This window comes from Dryas octopetala, chromosome 3 (assembly GCF_963921425.1).
Source record: "Dryas octopetala chromosome 3, drDryOcto1.1, whole genome shotgun sequence".
In the NCBI taxonomy this organism is placed as follows: Eukaryota; Viridiplantae; Streptophyta; class Magnoliopsida; order Rosales; family Rosaceae; genus Dryas; species Dryas octopetala.
Window position 1 is genome coordinate 9,425,512 of NC_141368.1, and position 23,464 is coordinate 9,448,975.

At 37.7% G+C, this 23,464-nt stretch overlaps 2 protein-coding genes across 4 annotated transcripts; one reads left to right on the plus strand and one right to left on the minus strand.

Moving 5' to 3' along the window:
- The first annotated feature begins 1,987 nt into the window (after window positions 1-1,987).
- CCT (RNA polymerase II transcription mediator) lies at window positions 1,988-17,251 on the plus strand. 3 transcript variants are annotated; one of them, XM_086235029.1, is made up of 13 exons: window positions 1,988-2,322; window positions 3,630-3,818; window positions 3,912-3,971; window positions 4,259-4,364; window positions 4,698-4,766; window positions 4,865-4,918; window positions 5,099-5,206; window positions 5,999-6,148; window positions 6,260-6,607; window positions 8,079-10,495; window positions 11,845-14,472; window positions 15,481-15,805; window positions 16,390-17,251. In XM_086235029.1, the coding sequence occupies exons 2-13, from the start codon at window positions 3,691-3,693 to the stop codon at window positions 16,840-16,842; spliced, it is 6,846 nt and encodes a 2,281-aa protein (XP_086091155.1). In that variant the 5' UTR covers window positions 1,988-2,322; window positions 3,630-3,690; the 3' UTR covers window positions 16,843-17,251. The 3 variants fall into 3 exon arrangements, with proteins under 3 accessions (XP_086091155.1, XP_086091154.1, XP_086091156.1); XM_086235028.1 differs by having other exon boundaries at window positions 3,638-3,818; XM_086235030.1 differs by lacking the exon at window positions 15,481-15,805 and having other exon boundaries at window positions 3,638-3,818; window positions 16,390-16,532.
- Window positions 17,252-18,526: 1,275 nt separating this feature from the next.
- On the minus strand, window positions 18,527-22,225 carry ROPGEF3 (RHO guanyl-nucleotide exchange factor 3). The gene is made up of 8 exons (XM_086235591.1): window positions 22,099-22,225; window positions 21,391-21,740; window positions 21,181-21,297; window positions 20,929-21,083; window positions 20,768-20,842; window positions 20,368-20,661; window positions 19,515-19,859; window positions 18,527-18,990 (listed from the first exon to the last, which is right to left on the minus strand). The coding sequence occupies exons 2-8, from the start codon at window positions 21,701-21,703 to the stop codon at window positions 18,868-18,870; spliced, it is 1,422 nt and encodes a 473-aa protein (XP_086091717.1). The 5' UTR covers window positions 21,704-21,740; window positions 22,099-22,225; the 3' UTR covers window positions 18,527-18,867.
- Between the last annotated feature and the right edge of the window lie 1,239 nt (window positions 22,226-23,464).

Genomic DNA, 23,464 nt, shown 5'->3' on the forward strand with positions numbered 1-23,464 from the left:
AACCTACTATATAATTTGGTTTATTTAATATTTTTTTATCAATTTAGTAGATAATATGTTAAATAAATATATAGTAAAGTTTCATTAAAATTTTCCGTATTTTGATATCAATTTCCGTCGTTTCATTCTAATTTTTGTCGAAATTTAAAAATATTTAAAATTTCCGTCAAAATTTCAATCGAAATTTTTTCGAAATCCAAAATTTAATTCCTTGATGTTATACTTCAGCTGGCAATATCTCATCATCGCCAATTTTTGTAATTCAATTCTTTGGATGCCATAAACGAGTTGAAATTCCAAAACAGAAGTAATAAATATATATTAAGTGTCAAGTCCACATATCCGATTGTTTTTAATTAAAAAACCAAAACAAAGAAAACAAAGACCAAATAAAAAAATAAAAATAAAACACAAACGTGATTGCTTAACATAAACCATTGGCCAAACATACCAAGGTCCAAAGTCGAAACCTATTGGACAGCTTACACTGATTAATAGGCCACTCTGCCCTCAAACTCAAACTCAAACACACCGTTTGTCACTTTTTGATTGTTGTTGTATTAATGCTGTATATTCAAATATTCCACAGTGCAAAGAGTGCCTCTGTCATGACTCATGTCATGAATCATGATGCATGGTTAGCCTCAGAGAAAATGACCAAAATATCCATGTGGAACAAAATAAAGAGCAGCCAACAACTAAAGTGCAATTTAGGAATTTTTTTTTTTGTTACAAAGGGGAGGCCAAGTAACAGGCCTAGCGGGGGAGGGGGGGGATCGAAACCGGGAACAAAATAAAGAGCAGCCAACAACTAAAAGTTGCAATTTTAGGAAGTTTGATTGCAATGTAACACATTCCTTTTACAAGTAATTTCATACTTTCAGTTTTAGGGAGTTCCTACATTTTGCCATAATTGGTTAGTAACTTAGTAATACATTGCTTTTTTCACATTTATCTTTACATGAATAATGCAATTAGTAATTTTTTTATATTTATTTTTCATCACGCAATTAATTATTATATGAATAATGTATATGCATGCATGTAAATACAGGTACGTAATATTTTGATATATACATGTATTACATGCATGCAGAATTTTGTGCATTTGAAAGCAAGTTCCTAGACTAAAAGGGAAATACTCCCCCCCCAAGCTAAAAAGAAAAGACTAAAAGGGCAAAAATAAACCTTAAAGTATAGTCATATTAGAGGAACTATGGTATAGAAAATGGCATGTGCCCTTGGCCAAGTACATACCCATCCAATAATGGGCCATATATAGTTACTGAGGGCATGGACAACTATTACTACCTCCATGTGTCATTGCTTAAGACCTTCAATATAGTGTGTCCTAGGGAATGGCCAAAACCAATATAGTATAGACTTTCTATTCTCTGCACTGATCAAAAAGAAGTTAGTTGAACCACAGCAGTAGAAAATTTCAGATGCATAACTACATGATGTGAAATGCTAATTAATATAATACTTCCATGAAATCTGTCATGCAAACCTACAACATGTTAAAGTAAATAAGAAAATATCAAATAAAAATGCTTGGAATTGCTTTTTCTTTGAAAAAAGAGAAAATAAATTAGCCATGCAAAAAGGGCTTTAGTTATGAAATCAAATCCTAAAACATGATGTGTTAATCTTTGTAGATGCCACCCATAAATTTCGTACTAATTTCACCCAAGAATTCAGGTCAACATCTGGCAATTAAAAGCACAGAAACACACACTCTATGTAACTATGTAAGTAAGAAATCTGAGTGTCTGACCCAGCTTAATTAGGGCACAACAATTTTATCCCCATTTTACCCCCACAGAATTTGCCATGCTTTATATGGCAAGGTAGCAATGTAGCATAGCCAAAAAGGAAAATGAAGGGCAAAATAGGAAAAAACAAATCAGATACAGAAACACCAAAAATAATTTTATAATAATTTTGGAAGTCCCAGATCGCCCTCCCTTTCCTCTTTATTCTAACACAGAAGCAACAACAACAGAGGCATCATCGTCATCATCAGCGAATGTTAAAGAGTCAAAGTCCCTCAAAGCCCGAGAGAACCTTCTTCAGCTCTTCTTCGCCTTCTTCTCAATTCTCTCTATCTGCAAAACCCTAATCTCTGTCTGTTGGAATCCCAAACCTTTTTTTTCAAAGGCACCCCCTTGCAATCTCAAATCCTTTCTGTTGCTGTTTATTACAGTTGTGGCCCAAAGTCTTCGCCTATTGTACACCCATTGCCATCCAAAACCCTAGCCTCACTTCCTGCTCAAAACCCAATTCGGGAGCTTCACAATAGCTCGCTCGTCTGGGGAATTGGTATTTGTTCAAAACCCTAGCTTTGTTTTTCCTGCTTCAATTTATGGTGCTTTTTTGGTGTTAGATTTGGTGGTTTGGTGTGCGAATTTTGTTGAGTATCGTTAGGAATATAGCTTGGATTTTAGCGTGCTTTGAAACTCTTGGGATTCAATAGCTGATTTGGTTGTGTTGGTGCTCAGGTTTGGTATTATTAATCATGTTTTTTATTGATAATTTGGTGTTTTTTATTGATAATTTGGTGTTTTTTTTTTTTCTGTGCATTGAACTGATTTGAGCTACTTGGGTGGTTAAGCTTGGAGTTTATGTATTGGATATTTCTAATGCGTTTTGCAGATCAAATTGATTTGGTTAAGTTCTATTGCTTTTTGCTATGTGGGTTGTGCGAATTATTAGGCCACAGATTTTATTAATTGTCCTAAGAGCTTAATGTTTTGTTCATGATATCAAATGTGGCAGCTTCAAGCTAATGTAATATGTTCCATTTAAGGTCCAATTGTTCCTCAAGTAAATTTAATAATCATTTTAGACAATAGCATATCAAATTTTGTTTGCATATCTTAGACATACTTTGCTTGAACGTGCCTGTGTAAAATTCTATGTGTTAGTAGCTTCAGTATAATAAATTAAGATTTGTAATCTTTACTTCATTATAGGTTTTGCTTTTTTCTTCATATTGCAACTCCAAACTATTTGGTAATGTTTCTTGGAAGGAGCAAAGTTTCACTTTATTGTAAATACCTGAAAGTTTTAATGCAAGCAATTTTAGAAGTCAAACTTTCAACATTGGATGTAGGATAGGTTTACAATAGATTGTAATAATAAATAGGAAACAAAAAGGTTGCTGCACTTGAACGCACTTTTGAGATACTCCGTATGGGTTGTTTGTGAGAGCTGCAATCCTTTTGTCCCATACTCCCATGATCTCATCCATCTTGTATTGTTCCCCAAAAAGTGAATTTTTACACACATATATATATATATATATATATATCCTAGCCTTGTGCCCTGAAGTTCATATCTTATGCCTCTGTGCAATATATTTTAGGGTCCCAGAGATATTTCATGCCTAATAGCTAAGAGTTTTTCATTGAAGGAATGTTATTAATTTACATTATGTAGCTTTTGGCTGAAGCTATTTTATGTATAAATTATTTGCATGAGATCACATCTCTGAATCATTGTGTGTACTATCCATTAGTAGCTCACATCTTTATTTCTGTATTAAACTAATGTAATTATAGCTTCTGCTGGTAATTTGGTTTTCATCAGCCTTAATGTGGGAGCCATGTCTTAACTAAGTAGTTCAGTTTGACAGTTTCTTGTAGCAGTTCGATGCTGGGGGCAGTATGCCGATGATAGTTGGGAGAAATGCAAAGGTATCATGCCACTGGCTGCACTAGTGCAGTTAATAACAACGCAATAGGTGGGACATCAGGGAGGGATTCTTCCCGAGCTGAGTCAGCTGCATTGCCAGCTAACTTATCTCTAACTTCTAGGTAATTGGGTTCCATAACTATATTGTAGTACCATCTCTTTTGTGGTTGTTTTGCTCTGCCATAAAACGTGGCGAGTTGTTCTTAATTGTGCAGGCGCCCATCTCAATTAACACCTTACAAGTTGAAGTGTGATAAAGACCCTTTGAATGGCCGGTAATTTTTGCAACAGATTCACACTTTCATTTTTTTATTAAAAATTTCTGTAAAGAGGAGACATTCATATGCCATTGTATCTGGATTTCCTTTGTTTTATTCAAAATGGTACTAACTAAAAGAAAACAGGTACTTTTTATATGTTAATGCTGCTGGATATGGTAACTTATGTGTTATTTTTTTTCTCATAAATTTATATGTTAAAAAAAATTTTAACAAAAAAATTATATGTTAAAGCAGTTGATTATGGTTCTCACTTATCATTTCCATTTTTTTTTTAATCTCAGACTTGGGCCACCTGACTTTCACCCGCAAACTCCAAATTGCCCAGAGGAGACTCTTACTAGGGAATATGTGCAAACTGGATACAGGGAGACTGTTGAAGGAATTGAGGTACAATTTTATAATCAAGTAATCTATGGAAATATAGCTAGAGACCCTTAAGAAAGATTATGAATCTGAAAAACCCTTATATTTGTTCTTTCCTTTCAAAAGCTCTCGAATATAAATTTACTCCTAATAACCATTTGTTCATATCAAGTATCAATACTTGGTGGGTTCAAGTACAGCATTTTTGTTGCATATTTTTTATGATCAAGGCCATCTTTTATATGGACTGTTCTTAATTCAGGTTATCATATATCTTATTAAGGTATTTTGAGATTCAAATTTTTGTGGGTATCACAAGTAGGTTTTTACGATGACTGCACTTGCTGAATTTGCCAGGAAGCTAGAGAGATATCATTGACTGAGGCTCAAGGTTTTAACAAACCTCTTGTCTTCAGATGCAAAGAGGTAAATCACTTAATGGAAGAGTTCCACCACTTTCTTCTGGTTTTGAGAAAATTTTAAGTATATTATATGAAATTTTAAGTTTTTCTATTAAATTTCAGGCAATTAGAAAACGTCTTAGGGCCATCAATGAATCTCGTGCTCAAAAGAGGAAGGTAATTTATCCTTTCTCAACTATTTTTGATGTTTGTGGAACTTTCTTCTGCAGCAAAAGATGTGTTCAAATATTTATATTGCTTGTATGCGTTTGCATAAAACCTTTGGAGTTTTGGTGGGTTTTATATGGTTGGTGTTGCGTTATGGACTGCTGTATCTTTATCTTTTCCCCATGGCAGGCTGGTCAAGTGTATGGTGTTCCTCTTGCTGATTCTCTATTAACAAAGCCAGGTGTTTATCCTGAACAAAGGCACTGTGGTGAAGAGTTACGAAAAAAATGGATTGAGGTATGCCTTTTATTTTCTAAAACAAGCATCGTTTCTAATAAATTGTAGCCTAATTTATGTTATAAAAAGAGCAAATCAGCAGCCTCATGCTATGCTTCCTCTCTAATTGTGCATTTGTGCTTGAGAATCTCTGAAACATAAAAACAACTAGGAGTCGTTGCCTCTTGATTTACACTGTCAACTTGTGTAAATGGGAAGCATTGTGATGTGGTGATTGTGTGATTCATCTCAAACATCTTAATATCATTCTGAGGGCAGTTAAATGAGGGGTCAATTACTCTCATCAAAAGAGAGGGACAAAGTTATTAATATATATACCATGGATTTCTGGAAAATGGCATGATGTCTTAGCAATATTGATCTATTCTGTTGGTCTGTAATTAATTGTAGTGATCTATTACAAATTTATATGGTATATTATCCAAATTGCCAAATATTGAGTGCTTTACAGGCAATCATATTCAGCCAATGAACTTGTCAAATTCTAAAAACGGCATTGTAAAATAATGACAGCCTAGTATGGCTACATGCCCAATCACGTGGTTTGGTGGTGAGAAAATGACAATGCGGGAAAATCTATCCCTTAAAATGATTTAGAAAAGAGAAAGGAAAAGGAATCACCATCCTATTGGAGGCTCTAGTGGTCCACCCCTGACAGACTGGGTTGGGTATATCTCGTGTTTTTGAAATAGCTGATGAGAAGCCTTGGTGTGGGATTCTACGACTTGAGAAGCCATTGTATTTATTTATTTTTTATATGTTGATTATAATATATTTTCCGTTCTTTTCCAGGGTTTATCACAACAACACAAACGCTTGCGTTCGTTGGCTGATCACGTTCCTCATGGGTATAGGAAAAGATCCCTATTTGAAGTTCTTACAAGGAATAATGTTCCATTTCTGAGAGCACGTTGGTTTATTAAAGTAACTTATCTTAATCAGGTATGGATGCTTGCACATCTGTATCAGAACGGGATTACTGATCTTAATCTGTTTGTCAATAGTTTTCATATTGGAAGGTAGCCGTAGCATATAATTGCTGTATTTTTGCAGGTTCGGCAAGGTTCTGCCAGTCTTTCTTCTGGGGCACCTGATAAAACTCAGTTGTCCCGCACAGAGCTCGGGACAAAAGATGTCATTGATTACTTGCAGCACCTTCTCGACGAGTTCTTCTCAAGAAATAATTCTCATTCTACTTTACACAACAGAGATCGATCGGCACAAACTCTTTATGCTGCGTCAGTACTGCAAAGGTGTGATCAAGCATCAGCAGTTTTTGATGGTGAGGAGCCTTCCCTACATTTCAAGTGGTGGTATGTGGTGCGACTTCTGCAATGGCTTCATGCTGACGGGCTCCTTTTTCCTACTCTTATTATTGATTGGGTTCTAAGTCAACTGCAGGTATTACTTTTTTCTGAGGTTATTTTGGAAGACTATTTATTGAGGTTTAAATGATCTTAATCTGCTCCTAAAAGAAATAATGAAAAAACAGTGTTCTTTGTTTTTTTTTTGGATCAATTACAAAATACCTACATAACTATTGTGGCACTTACAAGTTGGTACATGAGCTTCAAATCCTTACAATTAGGTATACAATGTTTATTTCGTTATACAATTTTACACATACGTTAATACTTATGTTAAATTTTCTGTCAATTGCTTACATGGCACTGGTGAACCCCACCTTTTTCATGATAAATGTGCCACATGGCCAAAAAATGAAGCCACACAATAAAAAACCTGATAAGTTTTTAAATGTTTTAAAAATAAAATTTAATTAGAAAAAAAAATAAAAATAAAAAACCAATACCCAGATCCAAAAAACACCCACCCGATCCCCACCCCAATGGTCTCCCCTCCCTGCCACCTACCCAACACTGACCCCACCGCCGGCGGCCCCTCCCCTCCTCTCCCTCCTCCCTCCTCCTTCCTCCCTCTATTTCTCTTCTCTCTTTTTCCCCCTCTCTCCCTCTCCTTCCCCCCTCTCTCTCTCTTCCCCACAATCTCCAACCGAACAACCTCTTCTCTGAATCGTTTGTGTCACAAGCTTCTCCAACACATCCATGCCCACATCGTTTGTGTTCATTTGCATGTTCTGGTATGTGTATGGCTCAAATTCATTTTTTTTAGGCCACTTGTATTCGAGATTTAGTGATTTGGGTGTTGCTTAGAATTTGAAAAATCCCATGGACATATTGCATCAAATATTAAAGCTTATAGATTTTTCCCCAATCAAATTCAGATATCTTTGACCTTGATCCAAGTTGAACATCTTAGACACTTAAAATTTGATCAAATATGAAATTCCATGAGCCCATTACTACCCCAGAACGAGAGAGACAGAGGGGGGAAAGAGGGGGACAACTACAAGGGAGAGAAAGAGAGGGGAGGGATGGATGGACCGCCATTGGTGGGGTTGGCGGTGGGTGGTTGAGTGGGTGGGTGGGAGGGGGGGAGGGTAGTAGGGTGGGGATGGGGCCTATGCTGCTGGGTTTCTTTGTTGTTTTTTTTTTAATGTTATTCTTTGTGTATCTAATTTAATTTGTATTTTTAATAATTTCAAAGTTTTTTAATTTTTTTTAATATTTTTTTGTCTATGTGTCATTATTTTTTGGCCTTGTAGCACATGCATTATGAAATAGGTGTTCTCCACTAGTGCCATATAAGCAACTAACAGAAAATTTAACGGAAGGGTTAACAGATGCATGAAATTGTATAACAGAATAAACATTGTGTATCTAATTGTAAGGTTTTGAATCTCATGTACCAACTTGTTAGTGTCACTATAGTTCATGTAGGTATTTTGAAATTGATCCTTTTTTTTTTTTTTTTTTTTTTTTGGGTTTTAATAGTATTACTTGTGCTCTTGCAGGAGAAAGAATTGCTTGAGATTGTGCAGTTGCTCTTGCCTATTATATATGGTGTTTTGGAAACTGTTGTTTTATCTCAAACATATGTGCGCACTCTTGTGGGAATAGCTGTTCGTTGCATACGTGAACCTACACAAGGTGGATCAGATCTTGTGGATAACTCCCGCAGGGCATATACAGTGTCTACGATGGTTGAGATGCTCCGTTATTTAATACTTTCTGTACCTGATACATTTGTAGCTTTGGATTGCTTTCCTTTACCACCTTGTGTAGTCTCTTATGCAGTAAATGATGGAAGTTTACCAAAGATGTCTGAGGATGTGAGGAAGGTTAAAAATGGTTCAGCAGGAACTGCTTCTGTGCTCAGTAAAGATTTTGATGCTCAGTATCAATCCTTGGCCTTTGATTATGTTGTTTCATCCATTCAGAAACGTGCTGACAATCTTGCAAAGGCTGCATGCCCTAGTTATCCAGGCCATAGTATTGCTAAGGCTGTACAGGCCCTAGATAGATCTCTTGTGCAGGGAGATGTTCAAGGGGCATATAGATTTCTATTTGAAGATCCTTGTGATGGATTTTTAAATGAAGGTTGGATTGCAGAAGTTAGTCCCTGCTTGAGAACATCGTTGAAATGGATTGGGACTGTGAACTTGTCATGTATTTGCTCTGTATTTTTTCTTTGTGAGTGGGCAACATGTGATTTCAGGGGTTTTCGGACTGCTCCACCTTGTGATCTGAAATTTACTGGAAGAAAAGATTTTTCTCAGGTATACATTGCAACTCGGCTTTTGAAGCTAAAGACAAGAGACTTGCAAAGTTCACCTCAATGTAAGAATGACAACCCTCATGGATTCAGTAATGTTATAAAAGGTTCCGCACAGCAGAATAATTTTCCTGTCAGAAATTCTGTGGGAAATTCCTATGAAACTAAAAATAAATCAAAAAGTGCGGATCAAAGAAGTTTAAAATTATCAAATATTTTTGAGAGCCCAGGTCCTTTACATGATATCATAGTGTGTTGGATTGACCAACATGAAGCAGGCAAAGGAGAAGGTTTCAAGCGCCTTCAACTACTTGTAATTGAACTCATACGATCTGGTATTTTTCACCCCCATGCCTATGTTAGGCAGTTGATAGTTAGTGGAATTATGGATATGAAGGGATCAGTGCTTGAAGCAGACAGACGAAAGAGGCATTATCGAATCTTGAAGCTGTTGCCTGGGCACTTTATGCATGATGCCTTGTTAGAAGCAGGGATTGCTGAAGGGCCGCAATTTTCGGAGGCCATGAGTTTTTACTCAAATGAGCGCCGCCTCATACTTCGTGGGCTTCTCTGTGATCAAAATAAAAATTTGAATATGAATGTGTCTGCTCTGAAGCAAAAGCGTTATCCTATCCCTGGAAAGGATGGTGCTTTGCCAGTTTCTGTTGATCAGTGGAAGACTGTTCAGTCATCATCCAACATATTGTCTGGTAAAAGCGGCAAGAGTGATGCTGATGTTGAAGAGCTAAAGGAAGCAATCTCAGTACTATTGCAGCTCCCAAATAGTTCATCCCCATCTACAGATACAGGAGTTGATGAATCCCAAGGGAGTGTTAAGAGATCTTTTGGGTCAATCTGTAACAAAGTGGATCTGGGAGAAGGCACCCCTGGGTGTGAAGAATGCAGAAGAGCAAAGAGGCAAAAAATGAGTGACGAAAGGAGCTCATGCTTCCAAGGAAATTCTCCAATTCCATCAGATGATGAAGATACCTGGTGGATGAGTAAGAGACCTAAATCCTTGGAGCCATTGAAGGTTGATCCACCAGTTAAGTCAACCAAACAGGTATCTAGGAATCGGCAAAAAATAGTTCGTAAAACTCAAAGTCTTGCTCAACTAGCAACTGCTAGGATTGAGGGTAGCCAGGGAGCATCCACAAGTCATGTCTGCAACAATAAGGTAAGCTGCCCTCATCATAGAACAGGACTGGAGGGAGAAACTCTGAAGTCTGTGGATACGACCAAAATGAACCATGGTGGGGATATTGTTTCAATTGGAAAAGCTTTAAAGCGTCTGCGATTTGTAGAGAAGAGGACTATTACAGTTTGGTTGATGACTTTTATTAGGCACCTTGTTGAAGAGACTGAAAAGACTATTGCTAAGGTTGGCCAATTTGGTAGGACTTTCACATCTGTTGATGATAGGAGCTCCATACGGTGGAAGCTTGGTGAAGATGAGCTTTCTGCTGCACTGTATTTGATGGATGTTTCAAATGATTTGGTTTCAGCAGTCAAGTTTCTCCTTTGGTTGCTGCCAAAGGTTATTAGTATCCCCAATTCTACAATCCATAGTGGGCGAAACATTCTGCTGCTGCCGAGAAATGTTGAAAGTCAAGTGTGTGAAGTGGGGGAGGCATTTCTGATATCATCCCTTCGAAGGTGCACTCTCTATCTTTATATAGAATAAAGTCTTTGTAGTGAATTAACACCCTTACCCATGACCTTTTCTTTGATGTATTCTAGGATTAGACAATTAGCAAACACACACAATAACAGCAACAATAAAGCAATAAAGAACACCAAGATTTGTTCTTGAGGTTCGGCGAACTTTGCCTACGTCCCCGTGTGACCCTTAGAGAATCACAGCTGCACTATGTATAGAATAAGATTACAAGAACTTATTGAAACCCTAGACTACCCAACTCGCAGCCGCTCTCTTCTCTCTTTGCACAATTAGCCTTCTTGTGTTTTTCACTCTTGAAAAACCCCTCTCTTGAAGTCACTCACCCTTGAGTTTCTTCCCTAGAAGTTTCTAGCTATTCTACTTTTATGAGACTTGTAGCAGCCTATTTATAGAGCATAGGCTTACCACTTACAATATGGATTCCTAAGCCTAATAGAATTAGGTAATTCAACTATTAGCTAATTCTATTCCCTTGTACATAAGGAAAACCCTTTAGAACTCCTTCCCACACTAGGAAAGTCTTGTGCAAGTCCTCTTTGTCTTCCAAAACCATACCCTACTAGGAAACCCAAAATCTGCCCCAAAACTCGACTCTCTGACTTCGGGCGACCGGTCAGCCATTCCTAGAAACTCCGACGAGTCAAAATCACAACAGTCTTTACACAGAAGGACAATTTGTTTCTCGTCTGACTACAAAATTACTTATCTATCCACTGTTTGGACATTTTAATGAGGTGAAGAGTGAATATAATGGGAGAACTGACTTTATTCACATATGAGACCCACTTTTGATTCTCTTTTAACTGGAGAGGTGATAGAAATGAATTAACACTCTTGCAAGCACATTGTTCAAACTACACACTACATTCAACATAATATTAGTCTACCCTTTTTCTATACAATTCTTTAACTCCAACTAATATTCACCTTGCAATTTAGTTAATTCTAGTAAAAAAAAAAAAAACATATTCTTACCAATCCTGTATGAAATAGTTTTCATGAACAGATAGATCCCTTCACCTCTTGAGAAGCAGTCTGTTTCTTCTCTAATCTTCCATGAAGTCATTTCATCAACTTTTCTTGTTAAATTTAGTTCACAGTTGTATTGTACACAGTGCACTAGTTGATATCAATAATCCAGCTTATAATTAAGTAGTCATTCTTGAATTCTCTTATAGAAATTTCTGTTTCTTTCATATACGATTCCCCCCCCCCCCCTATTTTCTCCCAATTACTAAATTGCTTTTGTCTTGATATATTGGTGCTTTCGTCAAGCTTTTACTTTAGATTTCTGTTGTTTTTCCTAATAATGTATTTGGTTCAGGTATGAGAGCATACTTATTGCAACAGATCTTATTCCAGAAGTCTTGTCAGCTACCATGCACCGTGCTTCAGCAGTAGTGGCATCTAATGGAAGAGTTTCAGGTTCGGCTGCTGTAGTTTACAGCCGGTATTTGTTGAAGCGTTATGGAAATGTGGCTAGTGTTATTGAATGGGAGAAGAATTTCAAGACAACATGTGATAAGAGACTTCTTTCTGAACTTGAATCTGGACAAGCAATGGATGGAGAGTTAGGGTTTCCACTTGGTGTTCCAGCAGGAGTTGAAGATCTTGATGATTTTTTCCGCCAAAAGATTAGTGGTGTCCGGTTGTCCAGGGTGGGTTTGAACATGAGAGAGATAGTGCAACGAAATGTGAATGGTGAGGATGCCTTTCCCTATTTTTTTGGCAAAGAGAGAAAGCTCTCTGCTGCTGGTGCTCCAAAAGGTCCTGCTGTTGAAAAATGGGATGATGGATATCAGATAGCTCAAAAAGTAATTACAGAAGTGATGGACTGCATTCGGCAGACTGGTGGTGCTGCTCAAGAGGGAGATCCATCTTTGGTGTCTTCTGCTGTATCTGCTATTGTTGGTAACATAGGGCCAATTATAGCAAAAGTTCTTGATTTTAGAGCAGGGGGTAGCTATTCAAGCTTTTCATCTGCCACTGATTCCTTGAACTCTGCTAGGCGTATTTTGCGTATCCATATAAGTTGCCTGTGCCTCCTTAAGGAAGCTCTTGGTGAGCGCCAAACCCGTGTGTTTGAGGTGGCTCTCGCAACAGAAGCTTGTTCTGCTCTTGCTGGGGTTTTTGCTCCTGGAAAGGCATCTCGAAATCAATACCAGTTGTCTCCAGAATCCCATGATTCCAACTCTAATATGTCTAATGAAGCTTTGAACAGTTCTACAAAAGTGGTGCTTGGGAGAGCAACAAAAGTTTCAGCTGCTGTTTCTGCCCTAATCATTGGGGCAGTTGTTCATGGGGTTTCTAACCTGGAGAGATTGGTGACTGTATTCAAGTTAAAGGAAAGGTTGGATATAATTCAATTTGTAAGGAGTAGTAGATCCAACTCTAATGGTAATGCTCGTTCTACTGGGGCATTTAAGGGAGATACCTCGCTTGAAGTCTATGTGCACTGGTTTAGACTGCTTGTTGGAAACTGCAGAACTGTTTCTGATGGGTTGGTTGTGGAACTCTTGGGTGAACCGTCCGCAATAGCTCTTTCAAGGATGCAGCGTATGCTCCCTCTTGGTTTGGTCTTTCCACCTGCCTATTCAATATTTGCTTTTGTTATATGGCGGCCATTCATTCTGAACACTGGCCTTGCAGTCCGTGAAGATCTTAATCAGTTATATCAATCTTTAACAACAGCTATAGGTGATGCTATAAAGCACTTGCCTTTTCGTGATGTGTGTTTGAGAGATAGTCAGGGTTTCTATGATCTTGTAGCTGCAGATGGCAGTGATGCTGAATTTGCAGCCATGCTAGAGTTGAATGGTTCAGATATGCATTTGAAATCCATGGCTTTTGTTCCCTTACGTGCGAGGCTTTTTCTAAATGCCATCATTGATTGTAAGATGCCACACTCTTTATTTACACAGGGTGAAGGAAATCAAGTCTCTGGACCTGGCGAATCTAAAGTTCAATATGCAGAGCGTGAAACCAAGCTTGTGGATAAGCTTGTACATATTTTAGATACCCTGCAACCTGCAAAATTTCATTGGCAGTGGGTAGAGCTCAGGCTTCTTTTGAATGAACAAGCCCTCATTGAGAAACTAGAGACTCAGGATATGTCTTTAGTGGATGCCATACGTTCATCCTCACCTAGTCCTGAAAAGGCTGCTGCCTCTGAGAATGAGAAATATTTCATTGAAATAATCCTTACAAGGTTATTGGTTAGACCTGATGCTGTACCCCTTTTCTCGGATGTGGTTCATCTGTTTGGGAGGTCACTAGCCGATTCTATGTTGTTGCAGGTCAAATGGTTCCTGGGTGGCCCAGATGTTCTTTTTGGACGAAAAACCATTAGACAACGGCTTATTAATATTGCTGAGAGTAAAGGTCTCTCAACTAAGGCCCAGTTTTGGAAGCCTTGGGGATGGTGTAGTTCTGATTTTGACCCTGTGACAAACAGGGGAGATAAGAAGAAGTTTGAAGTCACCTCCCTTGAAGAGGGTGAGATGGTTGAAGAGGGAACAGATTCAAAAAGGAATGCGAAAGGGTCCACTCAAACATTTGACATTGAAGGCCACAATGTCACCCAGCAGCATGTGACAGAGAGGGCTCTCATTGAATTACTTCTTCCTTGCATAGATCAAAGTTCCGATGACTCATGCAATACCTTTGCAAATGATTTGATCAAGCAGTTGAGTAATATTGAGCTACAAATTAGTGCAGTTACCCGTGGGACAAATAAGCAAGCGGGACCAACTCCTTCTGGAATTGAAGGCCCCACAAACAAAGGAAATAACCGCAAAGGTATAAGGGGTGGCAGTCCTGGATTAGCTAGACGTGCAGCAGGAGCAGTAGGAGCAGCAGATTCTGCTCCACCCTCCCCTGCAGCTTTGCGAGCTTCTATGTTGTTGCGATTGCAGTTACTCTTGAGATTGCTTCCTATCATTTGTGCAGATAGGTAATTGTACATTTTTTTTTGGGTAAAGTATTGTACCTATTTTGTTACCAGAGCATTCTTGTTTGTCTTGGTTTAGCAGTTGCCTGCTTCCTTGTTGCTGCTGATTCGTTTCCACATTATGTTCACATAAGCCTGATTATTTGAGTACTTTGTTCATCTATTTTTGATTTGAGTCGCAGTTATCATGTTGTGAGAATTGCTTCTTGGGTATCTGCTTAGTTTTTGTTGTTTTTAGAGTCAATCTAACTACTCTAGTTGAAGCGTATACTTAATAATTTTTTTTTTATGCATTTTGTTCTTTTCTGTTGTTTACAGATGTGAGTCATGTGACTTAAGAATATATGAATGCACCAGGATATATGTGGGTGCATCAGGTGGTAAATAACTGATGTATCTGTATGCATCATTCTAATTAAAACAATTTTAGTTTGAGACGTTACTTTTTCATGTGCTTGGAATGAGTAGATAACTGGGGGTTCTAATCATTCTAATCAGAATGATTTCAGATCTATAATACAGTTTAACCCCATAAACTTGTTACCAAATTAACTTGGGGGTTCACTTGTGATGCATTATCCTCTTGACTTTTGTGAGCAAAATCAGTTATTACTTTGTCCATAAAGTGGATGGAACATTACTATAGTAAAATAAGATAGATAAAACTAAAATAAGTATTAATCTGATGTTCTATGTAAAGAAAATTGAAAAGCATGGAATTTTCTCTCCTATGCCATTTATAGTTGATGTTACTGCAAATTCTTATGTATATATTCGGGCACTCCAATTGTTGCTACCTTTGGTTTTTTGGGTATGTTAGCCTAGACAAATACATTCCTTTGTAAGATGTGCTTAAAAAGATACTGGCTTGGGTTGCTGTTTCCTTTTCAACATCTGTATGCTGTATGTTCAGTGATATGATTTGCACTTGATAAAATTTAAAATTGTTGAATAATGTTCAATGCATGGTCAATAGACAATTGCCTAATTTTAACATCTTGGATCCGTCAGGGAGCCATCAGGGCGGAACATGAGGCATGGGCTTGCCTCCGTAATACTACGTCTTCTAGGAACCCAAGTTGTGCACGAGGATGCAGACCTATCCTTCAATCCCATGCAGAGTCCTTTGTCCAAGAAGGAGGCAGAGTCTTCAACAGATGCTGCCTCTGCCGCCTTTCCAGACTTGTCAAGTGAAAGCCTCTTTGATCAATTATTGTTGGTTCTGCATGCACTGTTAAGCAGTTGCCAGCCAAATTGGTTGAGGTATACTAAGTCAACAAATGAGTGTGGAAAGGATTTTGCTCCATTTGATCGTGAACTGGCAGAGAATTTGCAGGTTTGGTCTACAACTACCATCCCTACCCTTTCATACAAAAATAGAAAATTAAGAATGAATGCAAAGCCCTACATTGCTTCTTTTTTAGAAGCAGTAGTGCTATTTTATAAGTAATGTAAACCAAATTCCTTCCAAGTTGCAAATAGTTCTAGAACATCCCCTGTAATCCAAGAAAGGAAAAAAAAAATTATGGACATGGAGTCTTGTCCTAGTTGCAAATTGCTGCCACTATAGAGTGGACACCATCCGTTTGAATTCTATTTACCCAAGCGAAAAAGAAATTTATATTTTCAAAATTCTTTCTCCGCTATATAGCCTTATATAGGTTGCATTCGATTTGACCCATCTCATCATAGCATAAATGTAGGGTGTATTTGAGATTGTCAACAAAATTAATTAAGCTACAAATACTAGAGAGATTAAGCTACAAATAGCATTATTGGTGGTTTTTTGTGTCCTTTGTGTATTAATCAGTATTAGTTGCACTTTTTCATTCAGTCTCCATTTGTTAAAGTTGATTTGAGAGTTTCAGAAAATAGGTAAATGGTTTTCTGCCTGTCTTATATGTGTACCTGTGGATGCAGAATGACTTAGATCGCATGCAGCTGCCTGATACGATTCGGTGGCGTATTCAAACTGCAATGCCAGTTGTTATCCCTTCTATTCGGTGCTTGGTCTCTTTCCAGCCACCACTTGTTCCAAATACTGCTCTTGCTGTTCTTCAATCCAGCATATCAATTTCTGGGATTTACCCTGGAAACTTGAACCCCCCTCAGAGAAATCAGGTTCCTCTGGCACGAGCAGTAACTAACATACCAGGGAAGTCCAAACCATTGCCATCACAGGATTATGATATGGAGATTGACCCATGGACACTCCTGGAAGATGGTACAGGATCAGGTCCATCTTCAGGTAACAGTGCTTTGATAGGCAGTGCAGACCATGGCAATCTTCGAGCATCTAGCTGGCTTAAGGGGGCCGTAAGGGTGAGACGGAAGGATCTCACATACATTGGTGCTATGGATGATGACAGCTGAGGTTAAGTTAACATTCTTCTTGATTTTTCTGGAGTGAGAACCCCCTCAGCAGGTAATTTAATGTTTCATTCATTATGCATAACTGGTATCAAGATGACCATGTTGTGCGCGCCCATTCCTTGGATGGTGGAGAAGCTGTTGAGAGGGAAATTCTTTGTGGGGGTGTGTGGGGTCTTTGTGGAAGACATGTGAAGATGTTCTCGCGCAGCCCATCCAGCCCGCTCCTGGGCCTGCTTGACTACTAACCCTTTGATTACCCCCCATCCAACTGTGCACCTCTGCATGCTGTTCAGAGGTCTGTTGTATATATAGAGATAATTTGTTCGCTTTACCAATTGATCCGAGTAAAATGTCTCCAGAATGATACGTAGCTGTTTTTTTTTATCATCAATTTCTATTTTATATTTCTGTTCTCTGTCTCTCTCTGTGTCTGTCTGTCTGTCTGTCTCTCTCTCTCTCTCTCTCTCTCTCTCTCTCTCTCTGTCTCTCTCTCTCTCACTCCCTCACACCCACACGCACAGAGAAACTCACCCATGCATTTATACGTGTCCGCATACACACACACACACATTTGTATAAGCATACAAGTTTATATATCTATTTTCATATATGTATAAGCACTCATTATTCATACACATTTCCATTTACACTGTTATGTGACTTGTTGCTTTCATTTAAGATGGATCTATGGTCGAAGGACTACTGTTGGATAAATTGGCTTTAGGAATTGTTGTAGGTTTATGGGTTGTATGGTCCCCATCTAATCTGGTTTTGTTGAAAAACAAAGTAACTTAACATTTGCTTGGGACTACCAGGAGGAACCATTCTTTAAATCCAGTTTTCCAACGGAAAAACTAAGTAAAATAATCTTGATTTGTCAAAAATAATAAGAGACACATGGAGTCAAGGATCAGTTGGTACTGGCTATGTTTCGAATTTATGCTCTTTGCTATGTTGTTCTGTTCCTCATCTCAAAAGCTGTGAGCTAATTGTTTTTTTTTTATGAGTCTCACCCTCACACTGACCAGGTTATAAAGCTTGTTTTATAGTGTCATTTTTTTTTTTCTTTAGTTTTTTTTTTTTGGCATTGTTCTTAGTATTGTTGGATGGATGTTATGTATATAAAGGAAACTGCACTATGAAGGAACTTTATAGTCTATATGATATTTGTAATGGGTGACCTGCTAATGAGCTCTTTGCTTGGAATTTCAAGGTTCCAATGGTACTGTGGTAGTTTGTATATGCTTATTTTGATACCATCTTTACTGCTTTCTTAGGAAAATTACTTTTGCATTTGAATTCATTACTGTTGCAAGTATAGAACATTCTTGTACGATGTTTTTTTGACTTTGTTCTACCATGATAACTGAACTATTTTGTATGTCTACACTTTGCTTGCCTTGGTGATTAAATTGTCATCAGTTTTAGTATTTCGTATGCATTTTGTCTGTTGCCTGCAAACTTCAAGGGGTGCTGTGTGACCATCTCTTGCCCATGTTTGAATTTGAAATCAAATTTGCTGAGGAAAACAAACTAATATTTGACCTTGCGCTGTTGTAGTTTACCAACCAAGGTTACAATTTTAAGACCTACAGTGGATCCTCGTGGGACGACTATTTTATTGTAAATGAGGCTATAATATAAGAAAAAGGTCATTTTGCATATACTGGGTTTGTTTGCCACATTCACGTTCATACTTTGCCGGGGTTTAATTGGACTTGGGTTGGGCTTTTTTCTTATTTTTAATTCCACCCAAGTTTCATAAACTTGAGGATTTAAGATCTCAATGGCAAATTCTGGAGGACATAAAACTTTTCTGTTTTGTTTTACTGGATGATAATGTACGATCTCATGCAGTCATGCTTAGAATTCTTAAATGGGGAACAGGAGCATTTACCCTTTTAACAACTAACAAATTAGCTTCATACACTTGAATAAGCAACCAAAGTTGACGTTTCAAAATTTGTTCAATCGGTATGGTATGTTGGAGAAGTAGAAGAGGCTTGAACTAGTCATTTGCAGTCTCTATGGGTCTTGGTTTCTCACGGATCTGTCTACATAAATTACATCTTCAATCCAAGCAACGATGTTGAATGCTAAACCTTCCAACACTCTTGAGTAGCTCTCCAATACTGCTTGCCCCACATCCTGCAAAAACACCCGTCACTAACCCTTCTTTAGGTCACTTTGGCAAGTACTGTTAGGGTCGTCAACAAGTTTCTTCACTAAATTAAGGGTAGAATTTGATTAATTCAATTTTTTTTCAGTAAAAACATTAATTCAATTTTTGATCCACTATGAAACTCATTTATTTTTAACAAGATACTAATATGTGTACTGACACATCATTTGGTGAATAAATTTGTTGACTCTAACGTGTTATTGTTTAATAATGACTTTTTAAGAATAGCAAAACATAGGTGTGCATATGGTCTGTGCATCAAACCTAAGGCTCTACGCACCAAACCGAAGGCTCTACAAACCTCATTTTTTATTCTTATTGAAATTTTTTATAGAAATTGAAAAGAGGGTTAAATTTTTGTTAGTCTTGTTTAGGACCATAAAACCCATGTCTTAGTTTTTGATCAAGCAATTAGTTTAGTTTGACAATTTGACCATGAAACTGTTCCTTGTGATTCACATGGATTTACTGTCATCTATGTGCTTATTACCTTATTGTACTGAATCTTGTATGTGTCCAAGGATGTCTGTGAAAGCTCAGGATACCTCTGCTTCAAACAGAACAACAAGCTCTCAGCTCTCTCTGCTAAAACATGATTTTTGTCACACCTGTCTGTGTCTGACATCAGATCCTTAACCATGACCCATGAAGTTTTAGAGTTACTCATGCATGCTTTACGTCTCCATGTATACATTGAAGCTTCAACCCTGTCTGCAAGCTCAAGTGCTTCATGTTCAGTTGCTATGTTGAGGCAATCAAGAAGATATTCAGGAGAGAACTTCCCTATGGTGCACATGTAGCGGTAAATCGAATCTCCCAGACATGCTTTTCCACTCTGCACATAAAATTGTTTAGTACAAAAAACAAGTTAGATAAAACCAATGCTTCCATCTTATTCCTATAAATCATATATAATTTGATTACTGTTAATAACTATTGGACTTCAAAAGTTTTAGCTATTAGGAAATGTATTAACAATGTCTATCAAACTAACACCCTCCATCATATACAGTCCCACGCTGCTGCAAACCCACGACCTCTTGGAATAAGATTACTAATTCTATGTTAGACAACCATTAGACTCCAAAAACTTAACTATTAGAAAATGAATAAATCAAGATAACGATTACCTCTTCGATTATTTGAACAATTATGAGGCATGCATATATCAAGTTTATAGGATTTCATTAGGATTCTTAACATTTGTAACCTCAGTGTCAATGATAGTGTGAATTCTGGTCTCTATGTTATTGCTACCCACTATTGCTGCCCATGTTTTAGATCTAAGGAGACCTAGGATTTTAGAACCATAACAAAATTTATGTTGGTTGAGCAAGGACTACCTTCGGAAGAGTTGCCATGTACGTGTCTGGGATTTCCATCTCAGCAAGAATACTGCTATTGATTGCCATGGCTGCCTTGTGGATTTGATTAGAACACTCACGTTTGTGTCTCAAATGCTTCATTGACTTCTCCGAGAGGCCACCAGGAGGGACACATGGAACCGGCAACCACCATTTCTCGTCGTTCCGCTGAACAATAACCCTTCGAAATGATCCCGAACGAGTTGAATTCGATGACATGCTCCCTTGTTCTGCATACCAGAACTCAGTCTCTTGGAAACTATCAAGTACTTCCTGCCAAAGCAAAGCAAACATGCACTTTAGGTTTTGATTGAAACAGAGCAACTCTGTTTCAAGAGAAGGATGCGATTTTTTCTTAAGCACATAAAACTGGTCTTACAATGAGCATTGCATCAAGCTTTTGCAAAGCTGGAAGGTTGATGTAAATATCAGCTCTTGGTCTGCTTTTCATCAGCTGAAAGACCAATAGAAAAAATGTTAAAAACAGGCAAAGATATCAGAAAATAATTGAACTTTTGGTCATGGATTTTTGACAATCACCTCAAGTGATGTCCCATCTTGCAAATTTTGGGATATGGGGATGAGTTCTACTATGTAATCACAAACTGATAAAAGACAATCCATTTCCCTCTTCCACATTGCTTTCTTCTCAGGATTCAAGGGCTCTAACCTCAAATTTTGCCCAAATACAGTGGCTGCACAAAATCCCAAAGAAGATTCATTGAGATTGAAATGAAAAACAACATATAATTAACTTCTTATCAATCTTCAAATTTGAAGAATGAGAATTACCATAGAGATTGGTTATGGAGTTTGAGATTGTAACTGCTGTGCATACACCTTTTCCACTTCCAGACATGTCTTCACCCAACAAGAGCTTTGCAAATCTTTCTTTCATCATCTCAAGCTCTGCCATTGATATCACAGTTACTTGGCCAATTTATACTGCTTTTTATTTGTTTGTGGTGAGTTGATAAACAAAACTATGAAATTGAAACCCACCTGAATCTACTGCTTCATGATCTTCAAGTTTATCGTCCATGGCATTCTTGTGCCGCTTCATTCCTAGTCTGCTGAGAACAGCCTGGTTATGAGCACTGGATTTCACATTTGGCCAGCAGGAAGGAGAAGGTTCACCTGAATAACTGGTGTCATCTATAGGCTCAGAGAAAGCTGAGGTCTCCGAATTAGTCCGGCGGTACAGAAACGAATCACCACTCATTGTTGAAGTTTCCGCGGCCGATTGATCCACAGAGGAGGGTGAAGGTTGATAACCCAGATCGTAGTTTTCATCAGAATTTGATAAATTGTCCATTGCAGCTCTAAAACTTGTGGTCTAACTGCTCAAAAACCTGCAGGCAATCAAATTATTGAAGTGTTACCATTTTTGGGTTTGTGGTGGGACTTTCATTCAAAATCCAGAACTTGGAATTGGTTTATATCCTACAATTTACATTTAGAAAGAAAGAAAAAAGGAAAGCATGAATCTTTTTCTCCTTTGAAACCAAAAGCAAAAGAGGTTTATGATAGGTAGTTTTCATTCAGAAGACTAAAACAATTCACTGAGTATGCAGCTAAAAAAACTTTGAAGCAAAAAAGCAATCTTGGGAAATTTTCTTGGGGTGAAACCGTGAAACCAACTGAAATTTGAAAAATTTAAAGGCAAATGGTTTATTAAAAAAGCAACGGTCTAACAGTCCTTTATGTTACCTTTTAATGCATAGATTTGAATTTGAACTATTGAAGCTGGCTGAAGAATGTTTGAAACAGTTCCCTCCTAAGCATGCCTTTGGCTTTGATCTCTCCAAACACTTTTCTTTCTAAAAGACAATTAAAGCTTTTCAAGGTACCCACATCGCCGTGATCATGAAAAACATAACATGTTAGACTGTCTGATCCTTCGGTCTTTGAGTCACGAAATTAAACAGGACAAATCCAGAAGCAAAAATGGCTGAATTTCACTATGGGATTTGAGAGACAAATAGTCTGGTGCTTGAAGAAGTATATCAGACATGACTGCATCTTAGTTGGACAGAACTTATATGGGTCTGCAGGCTTATATTATATGATTCTGATCATACATGAATATATATAATACATAATTCCGCAGATTAAATTAAAAAATAAATTGTAATTTTATCATGGAAATATATATATATATATATATATATTTGACTAATTTTTTGAAAGGATGATTGATGGGTGTCTAATGTCTCTGTTTTTAATCTTATTTTTAATTGGTTTTTGTAAGGTTTTTGGGTTAAATAAGGACTTATTGCTTTGTTTTTCATTCTTTCAGTTTGCTGGGACCACCGTAGGAGTTTTTGAATGGATATTTGCTGACAAGGCTAGGTGATTTTCCTAATGAAAGAAGGACTCCAAGTCAGCCCCTATTTCCTAGGTGTGCCGCAACCTAGTCCAAGGAGGAGGAGATGACTTGCGGAAAACGGGACAATATATAAGAGGGCAGAGGCGTGGTTAAAAGGGGTTCTTGACGAGGGCGTGAAGGCGGCTTGGACTGAAGACGTTGGCTGAAGGAAGGACGCCACTTTGGAGAAGAGCAGTAGGAGTTTGGGTGGTTTTTGCCATGACTTTTATTGGTTTTTCTTGATGGATTTGTGTAACTAAATACATTGCTAGGGCAGGATGAAGCCCTAAGATGATAATCTAGTTCTATTGTTATTTTATCTTTGGTTGTTTTCTTGATAGTGGGATTCTTATTCACCGATTCATACTCGAATAATTACATGGATGTTTGATCACCATCTGGGTTGTTAATTGAGTTATTTGATGCAAACTTATGTAGATACCATACAGGGTTTGGGTTTAGCTTCATGTGGATAAGGTCTGTATATGCTTTGGGTAAATACCATACTCTTGGGATGTGCATGGCTAGTTAATAAATTCTTTGAACTCAAAAGACTCTTTTGCATGACATATTTGTTCTAAATACCATAGGCGAGTTGCATGTGAAAGTAATAGACTTGTTCTAAATACCATAGGCAAGTCGTGTCCAAAAGGATAGCCGACACTATTAATTAAGTGAACTGAAGATAAGGTGACTAGAAGTTAGATA